This window comes from Delphinus delphis, chromosome 1, assembly GCF_949987515.2.
Source record: "Delphinus delphis chromosome 1, mDelDel1.2, whole genome shotgun sequence".
Taxonomy (NCBI): Eukaryota; Metazoa; Chordata; class Mammalia; order Artiodactyla; family Delphinidae; genus Delphinus; species Delphinus delphis.
This window is the reverse complement of record NC_082683.1, coordinates 56,997,078-57,019,271: the sequence shown is the minus strand read 5'-3', so window position 1 is coordinate 57,019,271 and position 22,194 is coordinate 56,997,078. Positions and strand designations below refer to the sequence as shown.

The 22,194-nt window shown below is 37.8% G+C and overlaps 1 protein-coding gene across 10 annotated transcripts in view; it reads right to left on the bottom strand.

The window, feature by feature from the left end:
• SGIP1 (SH3GL interacting endocytic adaptor 1) overlaps window positions 1-22,194 on the bottom strand; it is a 211,607-nt gene that overhangs the window by 31,750 nt on the left and 157,663 nt on the right. For 6 of the 10 annotated variants that reach the window (XM_060023453.1, XM_060023445.1, XM_060023483.1 and 3 more), the window contains one exon: window positions 16,967-17,026. The exons of the other annotated variants lie outside the window; for them this stretch is intronic. In XM_060023453.1, the coding sequence (XP_059879436.1) occupies window positions 16,967-17,026 (60 nt within the window). The remainder of the gene's footprint in view (window positions 1-16,966; window positions 17,027-22,194) is intronic. 10 annotated transcript variants of the gene reach the window in all.

The following is a 22,194-nucleotide window of genomic DNA, read 5'->3' as shown; positions in this document are numbered from 1 at the left end:
AACAATATGGTTGACTCAGAAAATGGGAAAATTATGTTTCCTTTTCATCATCAAAGTCACATCAAGCATATTCAACACAAGGACTATTATTAGACATGGACATAAGGCAGGAGACAAAGCCATTATGAAAACGTCTTCAGTATGAGGACGCACATGACCAAAACCTATACAACTTCATACAGACAATACTGAGAGTGATTAAGCATCTGAAGCTAAGCCAGCTAGAGCGCGGTATGACAAAGAATGTGGAGAAGACATGAAGAGCTACTCTATGTAGAACACTTATACGGGATGGCCATTGTGCCGAATACTTCACACGCATTATGTCTTCTACTTTCCAAACATCTCTTTGAGGTACATACCATTATTAGGCATGTGTTACCATCGAGGAGATTGAAGCTTAGTGAGATTAAATAATTTGCTCAAGGTAACTTGCTCTATAGTAAGTAGAAAGGTGCTGTGACTGAAACGAGATCTAACTTCAATTGTATTTTCAGTGTTGGCCTGTTCATGTTAAAAAGCTTTGCTCCAACATCCAGCTGGATGCACAGTATGCATTCTCAATGGGGCAGCTTCTCCCCAAAAGGGGTAGAAATTGGTTCTTAGGGGAAGGTGAAGGAAATCTTTACCTTTTTATGTATGAAGCACACAGATATTCATACAGTACATAACCAGGTGTACAGTACATCTGTGATATTAAAATTGTACTGGGGAGCAATGAGGGGGCAACAAAGGTCTAAAAAGACTCTGTGGGTAAGGGAAGGGGGATAATGAAAAAACAGTTTGAGAAGATCTGGTTTACAGCTTTAAAAGGGTCATTGGTTGTGGATGTCCTTTACACCTCATCAACTCTCTTGGGAAAAACTTTACGGGACTGGTTTTGCTAAAGGATAATAATGGTTTATTTCTTTCTTCAAACTTCCAGAGTGAATAATATCTATGGGGCTGAAATTATGGGTGGGCTAATCAAGATCATTGGGAAAATATCCAGTAAGGACCCCACAGAGGAACCATAAATGGCTAAACATTTGAAAACAAGTTCAGCCTCGCTAGTAATCAAAGAAATACAACAGGAAGAGAGAAATAATTTTTTATCTTTTCAGATTAGAAAAGATCTGAAAAAAACAATACTTCATGAATGTGAGAATATAATGAAATAGGCACTGTAATATAATGTTGATGGAAGTAAAAGTTGGTATAACCTTTCTAGAAAACTGCTTGGCAATGTGTATCATGAGCCTTTAAAGGTGTCATAAATTTAGCCCATAATTCCAATTTTAAGGATCTATTCTAAGAAAATGTCTTAAGGCCAAAGAATTATGTGCAAAGATGTTCATGGCACGTGGGAGAACTTGAAGCAATTTAAATGCCTAATAACTGAAGTGAAATAAATCACAATTCATGACAGAATAAAATGCTATGCAGATATTAAAAGGTTTTCAGTAATTAAAAATAGAGCTAAAACAATCACATATCACATTTTACCTATTAGATTGGAAAATATGAGAAATACTGACATACCTCAGTGTTGCTAAGTGCCTGGAAAAAATGTTAATCATAATGCTGGTATAAATTTTTGGATGGACATTTGGCAATATGTAGTATTATTTTAGATGTGCATACCCTTTAACACAGTGATTCCAGTTTTAGCAGTTTATCTTTTGGAAAAATTCACACAAGTACGTGAGGACATAGGTTTAAGGCTGCTCACTGCACCATTTCACACAATAGCAAAAAAAAAAAAAAAAGAAAAGAAAAGAAAAAGCCAACCTAAATATCCATTAATAAAAGAAAGGTACATGCATACAATATAATACTATGGAAACATTAACATGATTATATAGATGTATATGTATATATACACACACATACATATCCCAAACACTCCATATCATAAATTTAAATGGCTACTATTGAATGCAGGTTATAGAGCAGAGTCTATCTTCTATCTGCATAAAACCGTACATACTTCCTTGATTGTTAAGAAACATAATTTGAAAACATGAAAATATTAAAATTTCTGAAATTGAGATGCATCTTGTAATCAATGTCAAAAGAAAACTGGCAGCTGCTAACAGAACATGTTCCAGAGTTGTCTCTGCTTGTACTTGTGGGAATGTAACCTTGATTAGAAGTGATCAGCTCATCTCGAGGTCCCCTCAGTTGAGTTATTTGAATTGACAGCCTCTCATGTGATTAAATTTGGACCCTTATTTTCCCTTAAGAATTGTTTTTAAAGATTCCACCTGATGCAGTAATAAAGTGAAAAGTTATTTGTACACAGAAGATAAACTGTCACACACCAAGCTATGCAACGGCAGGCAGGAGAAACTGCCAGATTCTTTGAAAAGTAAACCATGGAATTTCGAAAGATGGGACAAGCAGGTTATGACTGAATTATGCATCATGAAAGAATATATAACTCAGGTGCTAAAACTGTATCTGTCAACAACTTCTGGCTGACTTTCAAGAAAGTTACCTTTTGGCAATTTATAAATAAACTTAGGAATACGAATCCAGAAAAAAACCTTGGAATTTTTGATGTGCCCCCAAATGAAACCATAAACATCAAAGAGAATAAAAAGATCCAGATTATGAACATGCTGTATAAAAAGCACCAAGTCACTGTGATATTAACTATAACTGCTGATGGCCAGAGTGACTTAGGTGTACTTTTAATTCTGAAATTGAAATAAGTTTAGATTCAATTTCTGATGGTTATACTAAAGATAGTGGCTTGCAATTTGTCTGTTATTGTTAGTTAGGAAAAAAATGCCTTTATACTTTTAATGAAGCTTATTTTGCACCTGAAGTGTTGTTAAACCAATGGAGCACATCCCAATGGATGGCTTTTTGGAATCAAGTAAATGCAGCACGCGCGCGCACACACACACACACACACACACACACACACACACACACACACACACGTGTGATTTCAGCATTGTATTTACTCTTTTTTTTTCAGTTCCAGGATCTTTTTTCTTTAACTTTATTGAGGTACAATTGAGAAATAAAATTGTAAGATATATAATGTGTACGTGTGATGATTTGATCTACATTTACATTATGGAGGATTCCTCCCATCTAGTTAATTCACACGTCCATCACCTCACATATTTTTCTCCCTTCCTTCCTTCCCTTCCTTTCCTTCTTTCCTTCTTTATTTCTTTTGTGAGAACATTTAAGTTCTTACTCTCTTAGCAAATTTCACTTGTATCAATACAATACAGTGCCATCAACTATAGCCACTACGTTATACATTAGATCCTCAGACCTTATTCATCTTATAGTTGAAAATTTGTACCCTTTTACCAGCCTCTCCATATTTCCTCTACATCCAGCCCCTGGCAACCACTTTTCTACTCTCTGTTTCTATGTCTGACTTTCTCTTTTCTAGATTCCACATATGAGTGATACCATGTAGTATTTGTCTTCCTCAAGATCCACCCACGTTGTTGCAAATAGCAGGATTTCCTTCTTTCTCTGTATTTACTCTTTTATCTATACTTCTCCATATTGTTTGAAGTTTTAAAAAGTAATGTGCTTACATCAATTTCACAATCAGAATAAAACAATGAGCTATTTTCAAATACAGTTTAATGGCATGGGGGACATTATCATACGTTAAAGTAAGAGAATGCATACTTATATACAGTATGAAAATATAAACTACACACACACACACACACACACACACACACACACACGAGTCACCTACACAAGAAAAATCTTAGAAATAAAATACACCAAAACAGTGGTTATCTATGGTTATTAGATTATAGATTATTTCATTTTTTATAGCTTTCTGTTTTTCTAAATTTTATATAATGAGCATGATTAGGGATAGTGTGGCAAAAAATATTATAAATAGAAGATGTGGTACATATATACAATGGAGTATTACTCAGCCATTAAAAAGAATGAAATAATGCCATTTGCAGCAATATGGATGGACTTGGAGATTATCATGCTCAGTGAAGTAAGTCAGACAGAAAGACGAATATCATTTGATATTGCTTATATGCAGAATCTAAAAAAAATGATACAAATGAACTTATTTACAAAACAGAAACAGATTTATAGGCTTAGATAACGAATTTATGGTTACGGGGAGGGGAAGTGGGGGAGGGATAGATTGGGAGTTTGGGATTGACATGTACACACTGTTATGTTTAAAATAGATAAACAACAAGGACCTACTGTATAGCACAGGGAACTCTACTCAATGCTCTGTAATAACCTATGGGAAAAGAATTTGAAAAAGAATAGATACATGTACATGTATTGATATAAGTGAATCACTTTGCTGTACACATGAAACTAACACAACATTGTTAATCAACTATACTCCAATATAACATAAAAATCTAAAAAGAAAGAAATTGAGAGTTATACTAGGATCTTAAATAACTCTGAAGCTTCTACATTTCTCCTTTATTTCTTGAATGGTTTCTGTTCTTACAGTCAAAAAGTAGATGCTGGTAATTTTGAATTTTATGATATTTGATATTTATGAATGGAGAGGCATAAAGAATGCTGTCGGTCTTAGTCTGACTGCCTGAAAGCCTGCTATTTGAGCCACCAGTTTCCTGGGGAATGGGCTGTGAGCAGAGTCCAAAAAAGGCAAAATCTAGGAAAGGAGTAATCAACATTAAGTAACTCATTCTTCCCCTTCCTGGACTCACCCGTTACAATGATGACTGCAACTCCGGAAAGTCACCAAAACATCTTTGAAAAATTAACCTCACCCTTGCTCCTTTGTGATACTTCTCCAGAAAAAACTTTCGTGTTTCTCAAAGGCATAGTTCAATGAGCCTCTAAATCAAATCTTGAAGCAATGTTGCAGTTACTCTGAATATAAGACTGAGCAACACAATTGTAAGTTGCACACACTGTCTGTGTGAATGTGCCAGCAGGAAAAGAAGCCCCAAGGCCATATTTACTAATATCCTGGTGACTCAGTACAGCAGAGCCAGCAGAAAAGGAACACGTCCATGAAAATTCCTGTCTGCTGAAATTCTACACTCTAGCAGAGATTATTGCCACATACATGTTGCAAAATAGTTGAAGATACAAAAGGGTTAAAATCTTAAGGGCAATGACTTATCTTAATGCCTTATTTTGATGACCTTAAATCAATCTTTGATTTAATAAATAAAGCAATGAATGTAAAATTCTTAGCAACATAAAGTATTCATTAATGTTAATTATTTTAAGAAATGATTATATTTGTATAGTACTTTATAGTTTACAAAGGCCTTTCACAAGTAATTGACTAACGTCTATTAGGAGTATGTTTGATATTGATGAAATATAAACATTCCACATACATAAAAGGGCTTAGAAATGGGAGATTCTCCCGAGTCTTGACATCACCTCTTTGAATCCCTTTTTCATTCACTGTGTCAGCTCTCCTCTCTCTAGTGGGTAAATCAAAGGTCCCTTTCTCTGTCTGGGGGGGTCAGAGTCAGGAGTACAATGTATGGGCTGTCTCCATCTGTGGACAGCTCTTCTTAGAAGACACATAATAAAAGACTATTGTACAAACTAGTATGTGTAAAATAAGTTACAGGGATATATTGTACAACACAAGGAATATAGCTAACATTTTATAATAACTTGAAATGGAGTATAACCTTTAGAAATTGTGAATCACTATATTTCACACCTGTAACATATAATATTGTACACCAACCACACTTTAGTTAAAAAAAAGCTATGCATGATGAAGGCTCACAACTATGCAAAGGTAAAATAGATCCTTCTGGTGATTCTCAGCTTCTCCACTCTTTTCTCAGGAAGTTTGAAGTTACTTGTCAAATTTGCTGAAATACCTTGATTTACAAATTCCTTAATAAAAGAAATGGTAACAGATTTTCTTCCAACATCTCCCATCAGCATGAACACAGCATCCCGAGGAGTGTATCACCAGGCAGATCATTAGCCTCAGCGAGGTAGCTTTAATGATTGGCTCTGGTGGAGGCTGGTGGTAGGAGGTGAGTGTAGAGCAGGAGGACACATCCTGCTTCCACGGGATTCTCCTGCTCCATAAGCAGCCAGAAAAGAGGGCCCGTTGTCCCTGCTGACAAAGAGCAGGGGGCCATGTAGCAGCTCACAGCAGATTGAGTTGCCAGATTCTTTATGTGGAAGACTAGAATGCAGCAACCCGACCTTCTTCAAAGCAGGCAATAACTAAACAAAGCAGTCCAGGGATATGGGAAGGTGGACAACGGTGGTAATAGCAAATCATTATTGAGCACTTTGCATGCACTGACCTCGTACTTGACTATTTAATCTTTACTACAACCACTACAACACTATGAAATAGGTTACTATTTCCTAGTAATACCATAACTATTCCAATTTCCAGAGAAGAAAACCAAGACTTAGGTTAAGTAGCTTCCCTAAAGTCACATCATGCTTAGACTATAATTTAGACCCCGAAGGCTAATTCCAAAGCCAACGCACGCGCATACACACACACACACTTTCTCCCTCTCTCTAAATATATATATATTCCATATATTTTTCTCTATCTCTATGGATATATGTGTGAGTGCATGCATGTGTGTACACTGAAAGTAAACTAATATAAATTAAATGGGGACTTTGTCTATTTCTAATATCTAGGATAATACCCAATATGCCTTTAGATTAACATTTATACATTGTGTAAGATTTTTATTAGAACTCTAACTCAGCAAAACATTTTATCTTTCTTTAAAGCGGACTCTGTGTAGACTTAAAAGTCATGCCTGTCTCTTCTTCTGGAAGCTCTCCCTAACTTCTGGGCCAGGTTGTCTTTCTGCTCGGTGCCTCCCAAAACACCCTATCTCCTGAATTATAACAATCTCTGCACGTTATTGTAACAACTTGTTTAATGTCTTTTCTATGCTCCATGAAGGTAGAAACATGCTTTTCTTGTTCCCGACTGTAACCCCAGTATCTTTCATAGTGCTGAACACATAGTAGAGGCTCAGTAATTACTTGCTGACTGAATGAATACAGCCACAACAATATTTGTCCTTATAGCAATATTATCAAGGCCGTGTTCTACAAATTTGTTCATTGTTTTCCCTATCAGATACCTACTTATTGTAGAATTAGTAAACATACTAAACCTTAGCATTTTAATCAATTTTGTGCGCATACATATAAACATATGTAGACAGTCCTAATTCCTGCTAGAGAATATTAACTGCGAGAATGTCTAGACACATTGCCGCTACCATGAGGAGGAGTTTAGAAACTCTATAATGTCATAAGAAGCAACTAATTGCTCCTTTTGAACATGACTTATATAAGTTTACCGTGGGGATAGGCAGGGAACTTTAAAATTTATTGCAAGAGCTCCTATTTCATGGAAAAAGAAAAATGAAGTGCCCTATTAAAAGAAACAATTTTCTTTCTATTTATAAGCCAAGAAATACAAAATTTATTACTCAATTATTTGTAAGGTTTATACAAGTCATTACGTTTTTGTTTGATGTACTCAACAAATATTAAAGATTCCTTCAGTCTCAAATGATGGTCAGTTTTGAGTGTTCACGTCTGTGGGTCAGAAGGAAGAGATAGAAGCTTACAAGACAGATGAGAAGGACACACGCCCAAGAGAGGACGAAAGGCGTGGACAGGCAGCGGTCAGGGAAAAGAGGCAGGATGTCACCTCTACGCTAACTTGTATTTGCAATAATGGCCTTCTAGAAGCTGGTATCCTCCTTCTAGGCTTGGTGTCTGCAATTTTCCTATCTGTTACTTAGGTGAACGGTCATACTCAGAGTGCAGCCGGGTGAGCCGGTTAGGCGCTCTCCCCCGAACACGAGTGACCGAGAGACAACAGATGAGCAAAAGATCTAGGCACTTAATATATACCACAAAAACCTGTCCATTAAATATCCTGCATTCAAAATTAACCATTAATACTTGTGTGGCTATTTAAAGAAAAGATACAATGGAGCAAGTTCCAGGTTACAATGCATTCCTTTTCCCATATGGTTCCTGATACAGGCTTGCCCCAAGGCTAAACCCTTACCTCCCTGGATTCAGTCCTCACCTCTAAGCAAATAACTCCCACGTTTCCACAGTCTGTTTACTCCTGGACTCATACTATATAGATGGTGTGCAGGACTTCAAAGCTGAGACGTCTCCAAAGAAACTCATTTTTTCTGACCAAATCTAGTGCTCTCGGAGTCTCCTTTCTCCTGGTTTACAACAGTACCCTTCTCCCTGTGTCTCAGAATGGAAGTGTTCACTTATTTTCCACAACCTACTAGATGTCAGATGTTTCTACCTCAATGGTGTTTTCCAAAGCTCTCCGTGAAAACGGTACCGTCGGTTCTTTCCTACTTCTCCCGAACTGCTTCAGTAAATCCCCAAATTTCTCTGTGCCTCTAATCCTAAAAGTCAAAGATGATCCTACCAATTTCTTTCTCCAAAATTTCTCAAAGTTCCACCTTGCATAAAGATTGTAATCAAATTCCTTCTCTCAGTATTGAAAGCCTTTTGGAATATGATCTCCACTTACTTTTCAAGATCATTTCTTAAAACATTCCTAGCCTCTCCCAGTGTTTACTGAATATAATGTAGATATCATTCCTGGGTATGATGTGGATATCACTCACCTTAACGCCTTTGCTCAAGTCATTCTTCAAACTGGAACAATCTTAGGTGTCTGAAGTCCTCCTTGTACCTTACTGTCAGTCAGGTCAAAGTCCCTGTGTCTCTAAAAAGCTTTCCCAGATTCCTCCCAGTTAAAAAAAATCTATCCATTACTCATACATTTCCAGCGTGTTTTTAAAATTCTATTATGACATTCACTACAGTATGCCTTTTATAGAAAATCCTAACTCTTCTATTTCTTGTGAATTCCTACAAGGAAGAAGCCATATTGTTTTACCTCCATAACTCCTTCACAGGGGAGTGTGATAGCTCTCTGATAGCTAAGAGCAGCTCAGGGAATGCTTGTTAACCACTGAAAGAAGAAATACAAGAATGAACAGTCTTTAGTTTTTCTATTCTATTCATTACTAACCCTAGTTCCCTTTTCCTGATCTAGGGAACTATTTAACTTATGCTTCAGGTTTTGAAATTGTCTACACATAACAACTCTTCTTTGTGGGGCTTAAGGCTTTGTGCTGTTCTTATTTGTTCTTCATTTGGTAACCCCAATCAGATGAGAAACACTACGATTTAATCTACTTTTGCACCCAGACAAGTGTGACTGAAACTCAGGGTTCATTTCCTTTGTTGGGGAATAAAAGACTTCAATCTTGAGCAAAGCAAAGGCTGTCCAACATTTACATATTTTAAAATTATTGAATTATCTTCATTTTCTTTTGCATGAGGGACACATTCAGAAAGAACTGTGTATTTTGGACCATATTAGAAGAAAATACACCATCGGTGAGTCTGATGGGGATACAAAAGGAAGCTCCTGGCCTTAGTCACTACCAGAGACCCAAGAGGTCACTTTAGAGACCAGGAAAATACCAGAAATAAACAAATGCATCTTAGCTACAGAACCTTCTTGGCCCCTTCCCTTAATTCTCCTCATTCAGTTTGAATGAAAATTCAAAGTATGAAAAATAAAAACATTTCAGAGCTACGAGTAATAAAAAGACATGGAGGAATCTTAAATTCATATTATTAAGTGAAAGAAGCCAATCTGAAAAAGGCTACACCTTGAATAATTCCAACTATATGAGATTCTGGAGAAAGAAAAACGAGGGAACCAGTAAAAAGATCAGTGCTTGCCAGTGGTTGGGGGACTGGGAAAGAATGAATAACTAGAGCACAGAGGACTAGGGCAGTGAAAAAACTATGTAGGATATCATAATTACAGATACATGTCATTACACATTTGTCCAAACCAATAGAATATAAAACACCAAGAGTGAACCCTAATGTAAACTATGGACTTTAGGTGACTACCCTGTGTCAATGTAGGTTCATCAATTGTAACAAATGTCCCACTCGGATGAGGAAGGTTGTGCATGTGTGAGGGCAGGGGGTGAATGGGAAATCTCTGTACCTTCCTCTCAATTTTACTTTGAACCTAAAACTGCTCTAAAACATAAAGTCTATAAAAACCCAAAACCAAACCAAAAAGCCTTTCATATCATGTAGTATGTTAGTAAACCAAACACACACACACACACACACACACACACAAACTATCTTAACTTGATTTTCCTAATTATCCTACCAGGTGGGTATTATACCTTCCACTTTAACAATTACAAAACAGAAAACTCAGAGACATTAAATTCTCAAGATCACATAGTTATTGAGTGGCACAGAGAAGATCTGAATATTATAGTGGTTAGGAGCATTTATAACATAACACTAACTCCCTCTGAACCGATTTACCCACTGACTAGCTGTGTTATTTTGGGGAAGTAACCTGAATTCTCAGTGCCTCTGTTTACTCATCTGTAAAGTGTGAATAACGATAGTGCCCACTTCACACAGTTGCTGTGTAGATTACACGAGTTTGTGGCCAGGGAGTAATTAGCAGAAGATGAGAGCCATGGTAAGGGTTTATTGGTGATATTGCATCAGCAGTATTGGTATAAGCAGCAGTACTCTGGATATGCTGAATCCAAATAAAATCACCTTTTCACTAAAGGGTACCCTTTGCTTGGTGACTTGGGATAGAAACTGCCACCTACTCTTAAGCTTTCCCACAAGTATTTAATTGGATAGAATTCTGATATGAATTCTGTACCTTCACATCATCCCTAGCAACCCATTCATAATTCGGCCTGGACATCAGGGCTAAAACAGGGAGCACTTTGCTGACTACGATGTTAAGAAACACATATTAGGTCTTTGTCCCAGTTCCTGGCACAGAGCTCCTCAAACCCTTGTCATTTCTTGAGTGAGAGGGTTAGTGGGGGCTTTGGGGTTATTCATAAAAAGTCTCTTTTAACCATACCTGAGTCCATACTAAGGAGGTGACTCTTGGAGGATGGGGGCTGGTTGGTTAAAGGGTTGAACTTTCTGTTCCATCTCCCAACCTCTGGAAGAGGAGAGAGCCTGGACATTGACTTAATCACCAGTAGTCAATGATTCACACAACTGTGCCTACCTAATGAGCCTCCCATAAACCCCCTAAACACTGAGGTTTGGAGAGCGTCCGGGTTGGTGAACACATCAACGTACTGACAGGGCGGCACACCCAGAGAGGGCATGGGAGATCCGTGCCTCTACCCCCATACCTCCTCCTAGTCATTTCTTTCATTTGCCTGTGCCTGCGCTGTATCCTCTAGAATAAACGGGTGATAGAACGTAAAGCTCTTTCCTGAGTTCTGTGAGCTGTGCTAGCAAGTTATCAAAACCCAGGAGGTGGCTGTGGAGAGCCCTCAATTTACAGGCAGTCCATGAGAAGTACAGGTGACTTGTGGGACTTGTGACTGGTGGGTAAAGTGGGGGGCAGCCTTGTGGGACTGAGCCGTGGGGTGTGCCTAACTCCAGGTAGTTACGTCAGAATTGTTCAGTGTGAAGGGAAACACCCCACATGTTTGGTGTCAGGAGTGAGTGGAATAAAGAGAGAGGCTTCTCTTTTACTGACTTTCTTGTCTATCTCCAGCATGACAGTCATACACAAAACATGTGAGCCAAGGAACCTGCCCCAAAGAACAGGAACAAGTGAAATATCAGCATGTTGGTCAATCCCAGAGATTTTCAGAACCAGGTCATTAATTTCTTGTGAAGAGGTCGAGTGAATTCTGAAACCCTCAGCAGATCTACCTGGTGGAACATTTTGCAGGTTCAGCTCCACTTGAATCTTCTTCACAGGTTTAGGCTATTTTAAAAACTGTGACCTTCATTTATGAATAGAAAGGGCTTTACATTTTATATTGACAATGTACTTTACATAGAAAAATTCAGAATAGCTAGGAAGTGCGATTTTAATATTTTTAATGAAGACAGTCTTGTATCACTGCTTTTTATGTTTCTATATTGTTTCCCCAACTTAGTTGTACTTAACACTGTGACTTGCAGAGTTGGGTACTCGATAACTTTACTGCATTATTGATTGAAAAGGGCCTACAGTGGGGTAGGGGCAATTAGCGGACACTTCCCACTTGAAGAATATTGTGAATTTAGCAAAACAGCTGCTTCCCAGAAAATTGGTTATGCCTTTCAATTTTTCTTTCTTTAGTGACTCTCAGATGAATGAATTACTATCCTCCTGGTCATATGTGAAAAATTTGACCTGTTTGCTTCTTACAGGATGCTATTACTATTGTCAGGGCAAAGAAAGTTGAGTGGTCCATGACTATGATTATGTCTTACCAAGTTTTAAGCAGGGATATTTAATAACCTACTGAAGGAAGTCAGAAGTTAAAAATATCCAAGTGTTACTTTTTTCACATGGACTACATAATTCCAAAGAGGAAAATGTAGATCCCACTGTATAGAGACATACTTTTCCTCTGTGGGGTCTAACCTGGATAAAGAAGAAAACTTGAATGTAGGCTTGGCTAGTGGACTGAACGAGAGTGGGGTGGACATGAGACTAGAGGTTTCAACAAGGTCAAAGATAAGGTGTAGTCAGGGGACCAGGAAGCTGGAATGTTAGGAGAGTTGGAAAAACCTGCGAGCATCACCTATCTCAAGGGGCTGTTGCGAAGGCTGAATGAGATCATGGACGCGGAGCAGAGCATCAGCCTCGGTCTCCAGCTAGGAGCCTGGTTTCAATCCCTTCTCTGCCTCTTCTTGGCTGAGTGATCTTGCAAAAGTGACTTATGTTAGCTGAATCTGAATTGCCTCATCAGTGAGTTGTGCAGATAAAATGAGATAGTAGATAAAATGTACTTTTTGCATAGTAAGAACTCAGGTGTTAGTTATTATTATTCATTACTTTTATTACCTCAGGTCCTCTTATTTATTTATTTTCACCCCCAATATGTTCCATTCTCCTTCCCTATTTTATTTTTTTTTTCTGTAGAACTTAGGCTGTAAATTTTACTTGTTTATCTTTTTACTTTTGATTCTCCACATTAAAATGTAAGCTCCATGATGACAGGGAATTTTTCCTGTTTTGTTCCCTACAGGGGAGTGCCTAGGACAGTGCTGGCACACACATTTAGTACTCACTAAATATTTGTTGAATGAAAGAATCATTGTATAGGAGTATAGGAAGGGGGACACATGGTTAGTTCTGAGATAGCCAAAATGACACTTGTCAGTAGGGACCATTTCCAAGATGTGGCCAGAGGTGTGGGTTAATGAGTGGAGGGAAAGTTTATTGGAACTGAAGAAGTCAAGAGGCCGTGGAGCGAGGGTCTTGGGTGGATCATCCCCACCGAATCTATGACACAAAAAGAAGCTAGGGAGTGAGGCGGAGAAGAGGGTGAAAAGGGGCTGCCAGCATCCCTAAGCCTGTAGATGAACGCAGAGGAATGCTCCGTAGTCAGTGGTGGACGGCCGTAAGTAAAAGGTAGAATGAGCAGATGGCTGCTTTACATTATGGGGAGTGGGAGTTGGAAGTAGCAATGGGGAGTTGGGAGAACTCGTAGTCCCATGACACAGGGCCCACAGAAGACTAAGGAACTTTCCGTGGAGAGAGCTAGAGGAGAAGAGATGGCCCCTGGAGAGAGCTGGGATGCAGTTAAGGAAACAGGTGGGCGAGTGTGGCAGAGAGCCTGGGAATGCAGAGAAGGGTGTTGCTAAGGACATGACAGTCCCACAGGTTGGTGGGAGTGAGACTAGTAAACAGGAGCACGGAGCTGTCTTGAGAGGAGAGTGCAAGTGGCTGTATGCACAGAGGAGAGGTGACACTCAAGAATGTATGGCTGTAGGTCGTCTTTTTTTCCATTACCAGATACAAGATGATTTTGTAGTTAAATAAGTTAAACAAAGAGAGGGACAGCACATTTCTGGAAACATCTTGATGTTCAAATGCTCTACAGAATTATTCAAATATCTAACAGTCACATCTTCTACTTGTTATGGAAATATCTTTCCCTTCCTTCCATCTCAGAAGAATGCTTGATAGTTTCAGTTGGATATACTCCTGGATGAATGAATTTAAACAGTTACCACCTTTCGTAACCTTCACCATTTTTTTTCAGCTCAACTTAAATAGGTTAAAATTTCAGTGAATTTTTTAAAAATGAAATTGTTTATAAAAGTAAACCACTAAGACAAGCTTTGGAACTCTTCTGAGTTAGAACTGTCATCTAATGCTTTTCTATCTCTCTTGTTAAGTTAAATTTGGAGGTGTGAAGCATCTCAAGCTATCTCCAAATAAGTTCATAAGGCAAAGTTCATTAGTGAGTTGGTTGATTGGTCAGTGACTCAGACACTCACTGGGTAACAACAATGCCTAGAGCACTGTAAGAACAAAGCAATGGATAAGACAGGCTAAGGTTTTGAACATGATAGAAACACTATTTAGATGCCAACAAATAATAATTTCAAAGCTATTTGGAACAAGTGAATATTTTGAGCTGGGAATCTTTCTTCCTCTTCTGCATTCCCTGAATAAAGAATTGAAGATAAAGATAATTAACATTAATAATAACAAATGTAGGTAAAGCCAGAGTGCCTTAGAAGAATATACTAAAAGTGCTACTCAATAAAACATGTTGAATGACAGTCTTTTGGGAGTTTAAAATTTGGGTAGGGGCACTGTTCTCAAGGCATTTTAACATGTCACTGTTTCTATGCCATTTTATCATCACAGCAGAAAATTTAAAAATCATTCCAGGTTGCACTAGCTAAAACTACCTGAGACGAATGTACATAAATGATGAAAACAAAGTTTTCCATTCTTAAAATGTAGCCATCCTTGTGTCATTTTTAGTTCCGGGGGTAAGGTGTCATTTTTAGTTTCTCTTAAGTCTTCTCTTGAAGTTCACTGTAACGTATTTTCATCTGCATGAGCGTTTCTTGATGAGAAGACTAGGGACACATTTATGAAACAGCTGCTCCTATAGTCCCTTAAGAAGCCTTGCCTATACTTTCCAGCCTTGAGCAAAGTCCAAGATGAAGCTAACACAGAACTAGAGATTCCAATTAATTTCTATTCAACTCTTTCTTGTATGACTTCTCTTGGCTTAAATTAAGATGCTTAAGGAATTTGGATCTTACTAATTAAAATGGCAATGTTACCAACTTTAGATACCCCAAAATCTACTAACAAATATTTTTTTTCCTAAAAAGAAAAAAAGGGGCTCACATTGTTATTCCATACGTTTATTAATACTTATATTTGATTAATGATGTGGATTTTAAAAACAAACAAACCAAAAACCAAAAGTTCTCTTTAGATTGGTATCTTCAGAAAAAGTCTACCTCTCTCTGGTTAAAGAAATCCAACCCAAAACACAAGCAAACCAACCAACAGATACTCTAAAGCCAAAACAAACCACACCAACAAAAAATTATGAAATATATTTTTTGGAGCCCCAGATGTTACTTGAAGGTTGCCGGTAGCATATGGCTTAATTTCCTGGTTAAAGCAGAGTAAACTACAACTTCTAATGTGGCCAGACTGAACCAGAGAAAGGGCCTTTATGTATGCAGGTATTGGCTATAAGTCAGGATCACCAACCTATTCAACCGTAGCTTCTGCTCTGAGATGTGCTGATCAGTAAAAAGACACGTGGGCACTTTTTAATTCCATCTGATTCGAAGAGAAAGTTTAGCAGGTCATAAATTTGTGGATTTTGCATCTTGGTTATCACAAAATTAATGGCCTGAGGCAACGAAGTTTTCTGACATCATGTGGAAAATATGCATCTTCCCTTAAAGACTGCCTATCCACCTGTTCTCTGCCTGACCCAGGATAGACATCAAGTATTTGGGAAGCTTTAAATCATACAATATTTCCTGTTGCTACCCAAGCTACTCCAAGCTAAGGACTTCCATCTCTGGGACCATCTTGCAAGGAAAAGTCACTGTTAAGAGAAAAAAGCCACACCACAAAAACTACTTCAAAATCTGTATCAGTCATTCTGATTTTTTACAGTGGTGCTAAAACACACACTTAGGTTAAGAAAGTTCTTTTTGTTGTCATGAAATATAAGATGTTTAATATTTAGGTTCAATTCTAGAGTAGAATATTTTTTGGCCAACTTTTTATCCCAAGATAAACTTAGCTATTTAAAATCGTAGAAAGCAGAGTTTTAAGTGATATGTGTAAGACAGTCCATTAATTAAGTTGAACTACTTAATTTTTCCTATACAATAGTTTAAACAGGCCATTTTATCAAATGCCTGGCCTGTTAAAATGATTTAGAATTTAAATATAAAACAGAAGAATGCTAATCCTTAATACAGAATATAACAAATTATCCAACATTGAGGTTAGATACCTGACATTATATTTATGTATATTTTCTTTCATCTTCTAAAATGGCAAGTCCAGTGGTAGCTGTACATTTTACTAGTCATTCCAGTTTCAATTTCCATTTCAGAAGATGTAAATAGAACTTACTAAAATACTTTTTTTCTTTTCCTCACTTTTCTGACCTCCTATGCAGCATTCCTTGTCATAAGAATATTTACACATTTACATTTTACAATAATGGACGTTGTATCTGAAATATTAATTATCCAAAGCAAAGTTAAATTCCAATTCCAACCAAAAATGTCCTTATATTTGTTGCATTGCATTTGCAAAAGAGTTAAGAAAGAGCCCTGGTTGACAGAGTTAAGTTCCTTGCCCAAAAAAGGTGTTTGTTTTTTTTCAATTTAACACAGTTAATTAAGTAACCAATATTAACTGCAAATTAGCTTTAATTTTTTAATATGAAAAAATCGAAGATCCCGTACAAACCAAATTCATGGAATATTTTCTTTAGTATTTAATATTTTCGAAGTAGCCATAGCATTTTTATATAGAAAGTGAGACCAGGTCTTTTGAAGAGAATTGGGATTTAAAAATGTGAATGGGGAAAAGGCACGAGGGGAGGATAAATTAGAATCTGGTATGCTATGCACTACTTACCTTCAAAAGTCAAATAAAACTTTCCTCTGTCAAACCAAACGAGGGAAGGCTGTTCATTCTCTGCATGGCCAGGAGTTGAAGCGGGATGGGAAAGGTTAAGGAGAGGGAGAGAGAAGGACACAGTATGAGTTACAGAGCAGGTCATTCATCTCACTAGGGGGGAGGGCAGAGGCACTGCATGCCGTTAGCGTGCAGGAAAAAGGGAAGGCTGGCAATCTATTATTATTGTTATTTTGTTTTCAGTTCGGGAAACAGAAAGCAAAAGCAAAGCTATGGAGGCCTAAAGGGATGGGCACGTGTTGCTGGTAGCTTGGTACTCGGTGCTGGTGCGCATGGAGCAGAAGTCTTCCTGGCCATGCAGGGGCGTCAGCATATTTTAACTGCACGAGTTTGGCCAAACTGTCATTCAGCAATTGCTGTATTTATTTCATCTTCAATGTCATCCCCTTCTATGTTTTCAAAAAGATGAACTCGGAGTTATAGGTTATATAAAACTTAGCTGAGGTTTTCAATAACAACAGCATTGCATATCAACTGAAAGTTCATGGAAGATGTCATATTTCTTCCATCCCCTCCCCTGGAATCACCTTAGGCATCCAGACACAAAACACCCTTTACCTACGTACCAAAGAGAAAACAAGATTACTAACGGTGCTCTACTATATTTTTAATTAAAAAGCCGTCACTGGACACATAATTCTGAGCAGTTAAATTATTCCTCCTTCTGTAAATTCACAAAGCAATAGCATCTCACCTTTTTGGAACCTTTTCACTGAGAAACTGTCATGCAACCTGCGGCTTTATAAAATGTTCACTCAAAAAACATTTCAGTGGCATGAGTTACACGATGAACAGTAAACAGACGGTGCATCTGATCGGCACTGGACACTCATGAGGCGAGGAGCATGTCCATGAAGTTGAGCATTCAGATGGCATAAGGGCTTGGATTTTTAAAGTCTAGATATCTAGAGATCACTCGGCTAGCACCATACCTGCAGGCGTTTCACAGCGCCTTTCAAACGAGGGCAGTTTGTCATAAAAAACATCATCTTCTGACACTATGAACCAAAGAAATATAAAGGAATGGAAAACAAAAACACAAATACAAATCTCAAATGAAATCAAGCAACACACTTTACTGATCGAAACACAGGAATGATTTTAATGGAAAAGGAAACAAAACCTAAGACACTGAGATTATGGAAAGGGTATAAAAAAGTGATGTGCTTATTTCATGATAAGCCTATGAGAAGAAATGGAAATCTAAAAAATGCCAGATGTTAGCATCTGTGAATTCACTGAAGTCAGCTCCATGGAAGAAATCATACCCCCACCTTTTCAGGGAGTTGTTAAAAGCACTATCATTAATAATTGACTCGTGCAGGTGTATTTCACTCAGACACAATTCTCAAGTGGCTGGACATATATCCATCAACAGAACCTCTGGACAGAGTGCTGACAGCTCAATGGGATCACCCAGCATGCACCTTCCTCCCCATGGGGAAAGAGGAAGCTTTTAATGAGACCATAAAAATGCAACAGTATGAATCTGAGGTCCCTGAATGAAGTATCCCATTTCAACTTCATCAATATCCAAATTCAATTTGCCTTGCACTGTACTTGGTAGTTATGGATTGTTAATTTTGAACAGCATTATTGTAATTCCATCTTTGGCTATGGTATCAGGCATGGCCAAATGTCTTTGTAAACTGGTCACAACAGTTGCTCTGAATCCCAACCGTTCTGGATCTCTGTACACGGTCTCCCTCCTCACCAACAAACAAATGTAGACAATTGAAGTTTTATTCTATGTGATTTAGATCAATCAGTGCCACACGTCTGAAGGGTATTATTATAACTTTAATAGAAAATTGAATAAATTCTGTACAAAGACCGGTAAGGGAGAATTTTCCCTAGAACGCAGAGAAGTAAGATAAGGAAATGGATGAGGGTAGTAAAATTATTTCAAAAACTCTGCTTCTTGGAAAATATTCTACTAGCTTGCCTCCTTAGACTTAGTGAATAAGGCAGGGAAACTATTTCTTTGTCAATTCTTAAGGCTCTAGGATAGCACCTGTCAATCAGCTTTTAATATACATGTGGCTTCCTTGGTGGCTAGAATAAGCAAATGCAACTCCTATAATATCTGTAGGAGAGGAAAAAGAACTGGCCCTAAGAAGGATACCCCATAATATCTCCAGAAAATAGGACACAAAAAAGTTACATTGGCAGAAACTGAATGTAACAGTGCCTTTTCATACCTATTAGTGGGGAATGGTGGAGAATATTCCTTTCTTTTGAAGAACTAATTTCCTGTTTACAATCTCCTTAAAATGAGGAGCCTCCAATACTGTCATTTGTTCTTTGAGCTGAAGTTACAAAAGAATGGTTCGTAAGGGCTGAACAGGGTGGCTATCATTTTTTATTGTGGTTGTAGACATTGAGCGCTTAGAAGAAAACATACTAAATAAATCAGAGAACTTAAAAATGGGTGGTTGCATAGCTCTGTGCTTAATTTAAATAAGGGCAACACTCAAATCAAGTACAGAAGAAAAATTTCCTTAAGAACTAACCATGGAAATTGCCTCAGATTGATCTGAGATAGGGAAGTCAGTACTGGAGACAGGCATTTCAAAAAAAAAAAAAAAAAAAGGCAGAAGGAAAAAAATACTAAACTGTGAGAATTTAAAATTGGGATCAAGAATATCCACCTCCAAAGGTCTTTCTTTTTGTCCAGAATAATTGATGTTAATATAGTTATATTTTTTAAAAAGCTTATCTAAGTCAGAATTGCCACCCAGCTTAGAGAGACAAAGACTTGGAGGAAATATTTTAAGTTTTAAATGCTATGACTAATATTCCTGTACTGAATACAAATCACTTTTGCTCAAAGATCTACACCAAAGGAAGCATCAAAGTCCATCTGATGCCCGTAAATGATTACCTTTCATTCATTACAGATTCCTGGGATGTTAAAGATGTAATTTAAAAATGCATAATTAACAGTGAAGGAATATAATTCATAGTGAATTTAACAATGAAGAAAAATTGTCTTCAGGGTGGTCTTTTTGCATTGGGGTACCAAAGGAAGGTTTTGCAAACATCGAAAAAAATGACTATCACCTATAGAAATAAGAAACAAATAATAAATTGGATATATACAATTAGAGATAACTCCCTGTTTATCTCTATCTCTAAATGTCTAGGAATTTGTTTCTGACAATAGAATAACTTTAAACACTTTCTTTACTCACATAATATTAATAGGATTCTTCCCCCCAAATCAAATAGTGAAGGTCCTGTGAGCTTTGTTCAGTACAAAAGGAGTTTATTGTATTTCATTGATTCTACTATGTGTACTTTTTAACCTCTCTGGAAATGGGATGGGTCTTAAAATCAATATGATAAGGAAGTATTGCACCTTACCTCAACTGGCAGCTTTCTCCGCCCTTTCTCAGTCATATGGAAAATAATAGTGCATCTTCTGATTGAAGGTAACTTAAATTCAGCGACATATAGTTGCAAAGGGACTCTTCATTATTTGAATGTGACAATGCACAGAAAGTCCTGTTTTCCATTTGGCATCAGATTTACTACTTTATAACCACAGGTTTCATGAAGAAGATTTTATGCCTGAAGTCTGGCAGGAGCAAATTCTTACTTGAATTGTTGTGTAGGAAGACCAGACATGCTCTTAAAAATTTAATCCCTGAATTACATTAAACTTTGCAATAAGCAAGTACAAATAATAAGTATCCAGTTTCTGCCACACATGTCCCAATTTTGGCACAAGTGTCACAGGAAATGTCAGAAAAGTATCTTGGTGGAGGGAGGGAAATATTGAGCCATCGATGTCAGGAATTTGCTGCTGAAATTCTATCTCCCCCAAGCCATCTGATTACATTAAGTTGATGTTCCAAGGCAGTCATGAACAGTCAGCACCTTAGTGCTGAACAGCCAAAGCACATCCTCTCCAAAAAGAGATAAACAATGTTACACAAGGTGCTGCTGGGCGGTCGTTGACAATGTATTTACTTCAGAGAGAAACGGCTGTCAGGTGACCCACAGCAGCAGGAAATAAAGAACAAGAGAGTGAAGAAGATGAAAACCAAACAAAAATAACAGACCCAAACAGATAAAATCAGAATGCTCCTCAGCAATGAAGCAATGTGACCAGCCTCTAAGGTGGCTTTTTCCTCTTTTTAGTCCCTCTGTGGTTCATCTTAAAAGAGTGCATACTAGCTGTGTTAAGAATCAGAGTCACTGACCAGGATTTGAGATTTCTGCAGCAGGGAGCATGAGAACACACGGTACAAAACGTGGCCACAGGTCAAATGCTCTGTGTGTGCAATTTTCTCTATGAATCTCAATGAGTTGAAGGAATAGGTTAGATGGTCATCTGAGGTCACTTGAGGTCTGCTTTCTGAGTGACAGTTTATTATCCTTACTTTCCTCTCTGGACCACCAGGAAAATCACAGAGAGTGAGTAGAACAAATGACCTTGAGGAAAAAACAACAGAAAAACAACAAAGCAGGAGTGGGGGAAATGGCTGTAGCAATCAAGAGTATTAAAGAGAGTTCAAAAATAAGGTCAGAAGTTACAGAAAAGACAAAACAAAACAGCGACAACAACAAAACCCAGAGAGAAACTAGCTAATAGGCATCTAAAATTAGGGAGCCCTGAATTGCCCCAGCTGATGATGCAGGTAAAGAATAGACATGGTTATATAAATGGTGTTAAATATCTGTCTGTTAACGAATCATATGAAATTGGATAACTGGCTATATTTTCACCAAATCTGAAGAATTCTTTGGGGCTGATCTGATTAAAAATGTAGAGCACGTGATATGGTCGAAATTCTCTTTGGGGGCCTAAGAGGCACACCTTAACTTATTTCCCTGGGAAAAGAGGGATTTCTTCTCCAGAAGAGCTTCAGGCTTTGATCAAATTACTCCTCCCATGGGCAACTCTGTAGTGTGCTCTTTTTTTGGCAAGTAGCAGCAGGAATTTATTTAGCTTTGGTTAATGATTCTCCCAAGCAATGCAGCATGAGCCAGCTGGTTTATAATATGGGAGACTTGGAGGGCATTCAGACAATAAAGGAAGACAATGGGAAAAAATGGAATGGGAAAGCCCAGGTCAGAGATACCATGCAAACATGAGAGAGGAAGCAGGAGCTATGGAAGGTGGGTAAAGAGGTGTAGACAGAGACCGGCCTTGGGAAGAG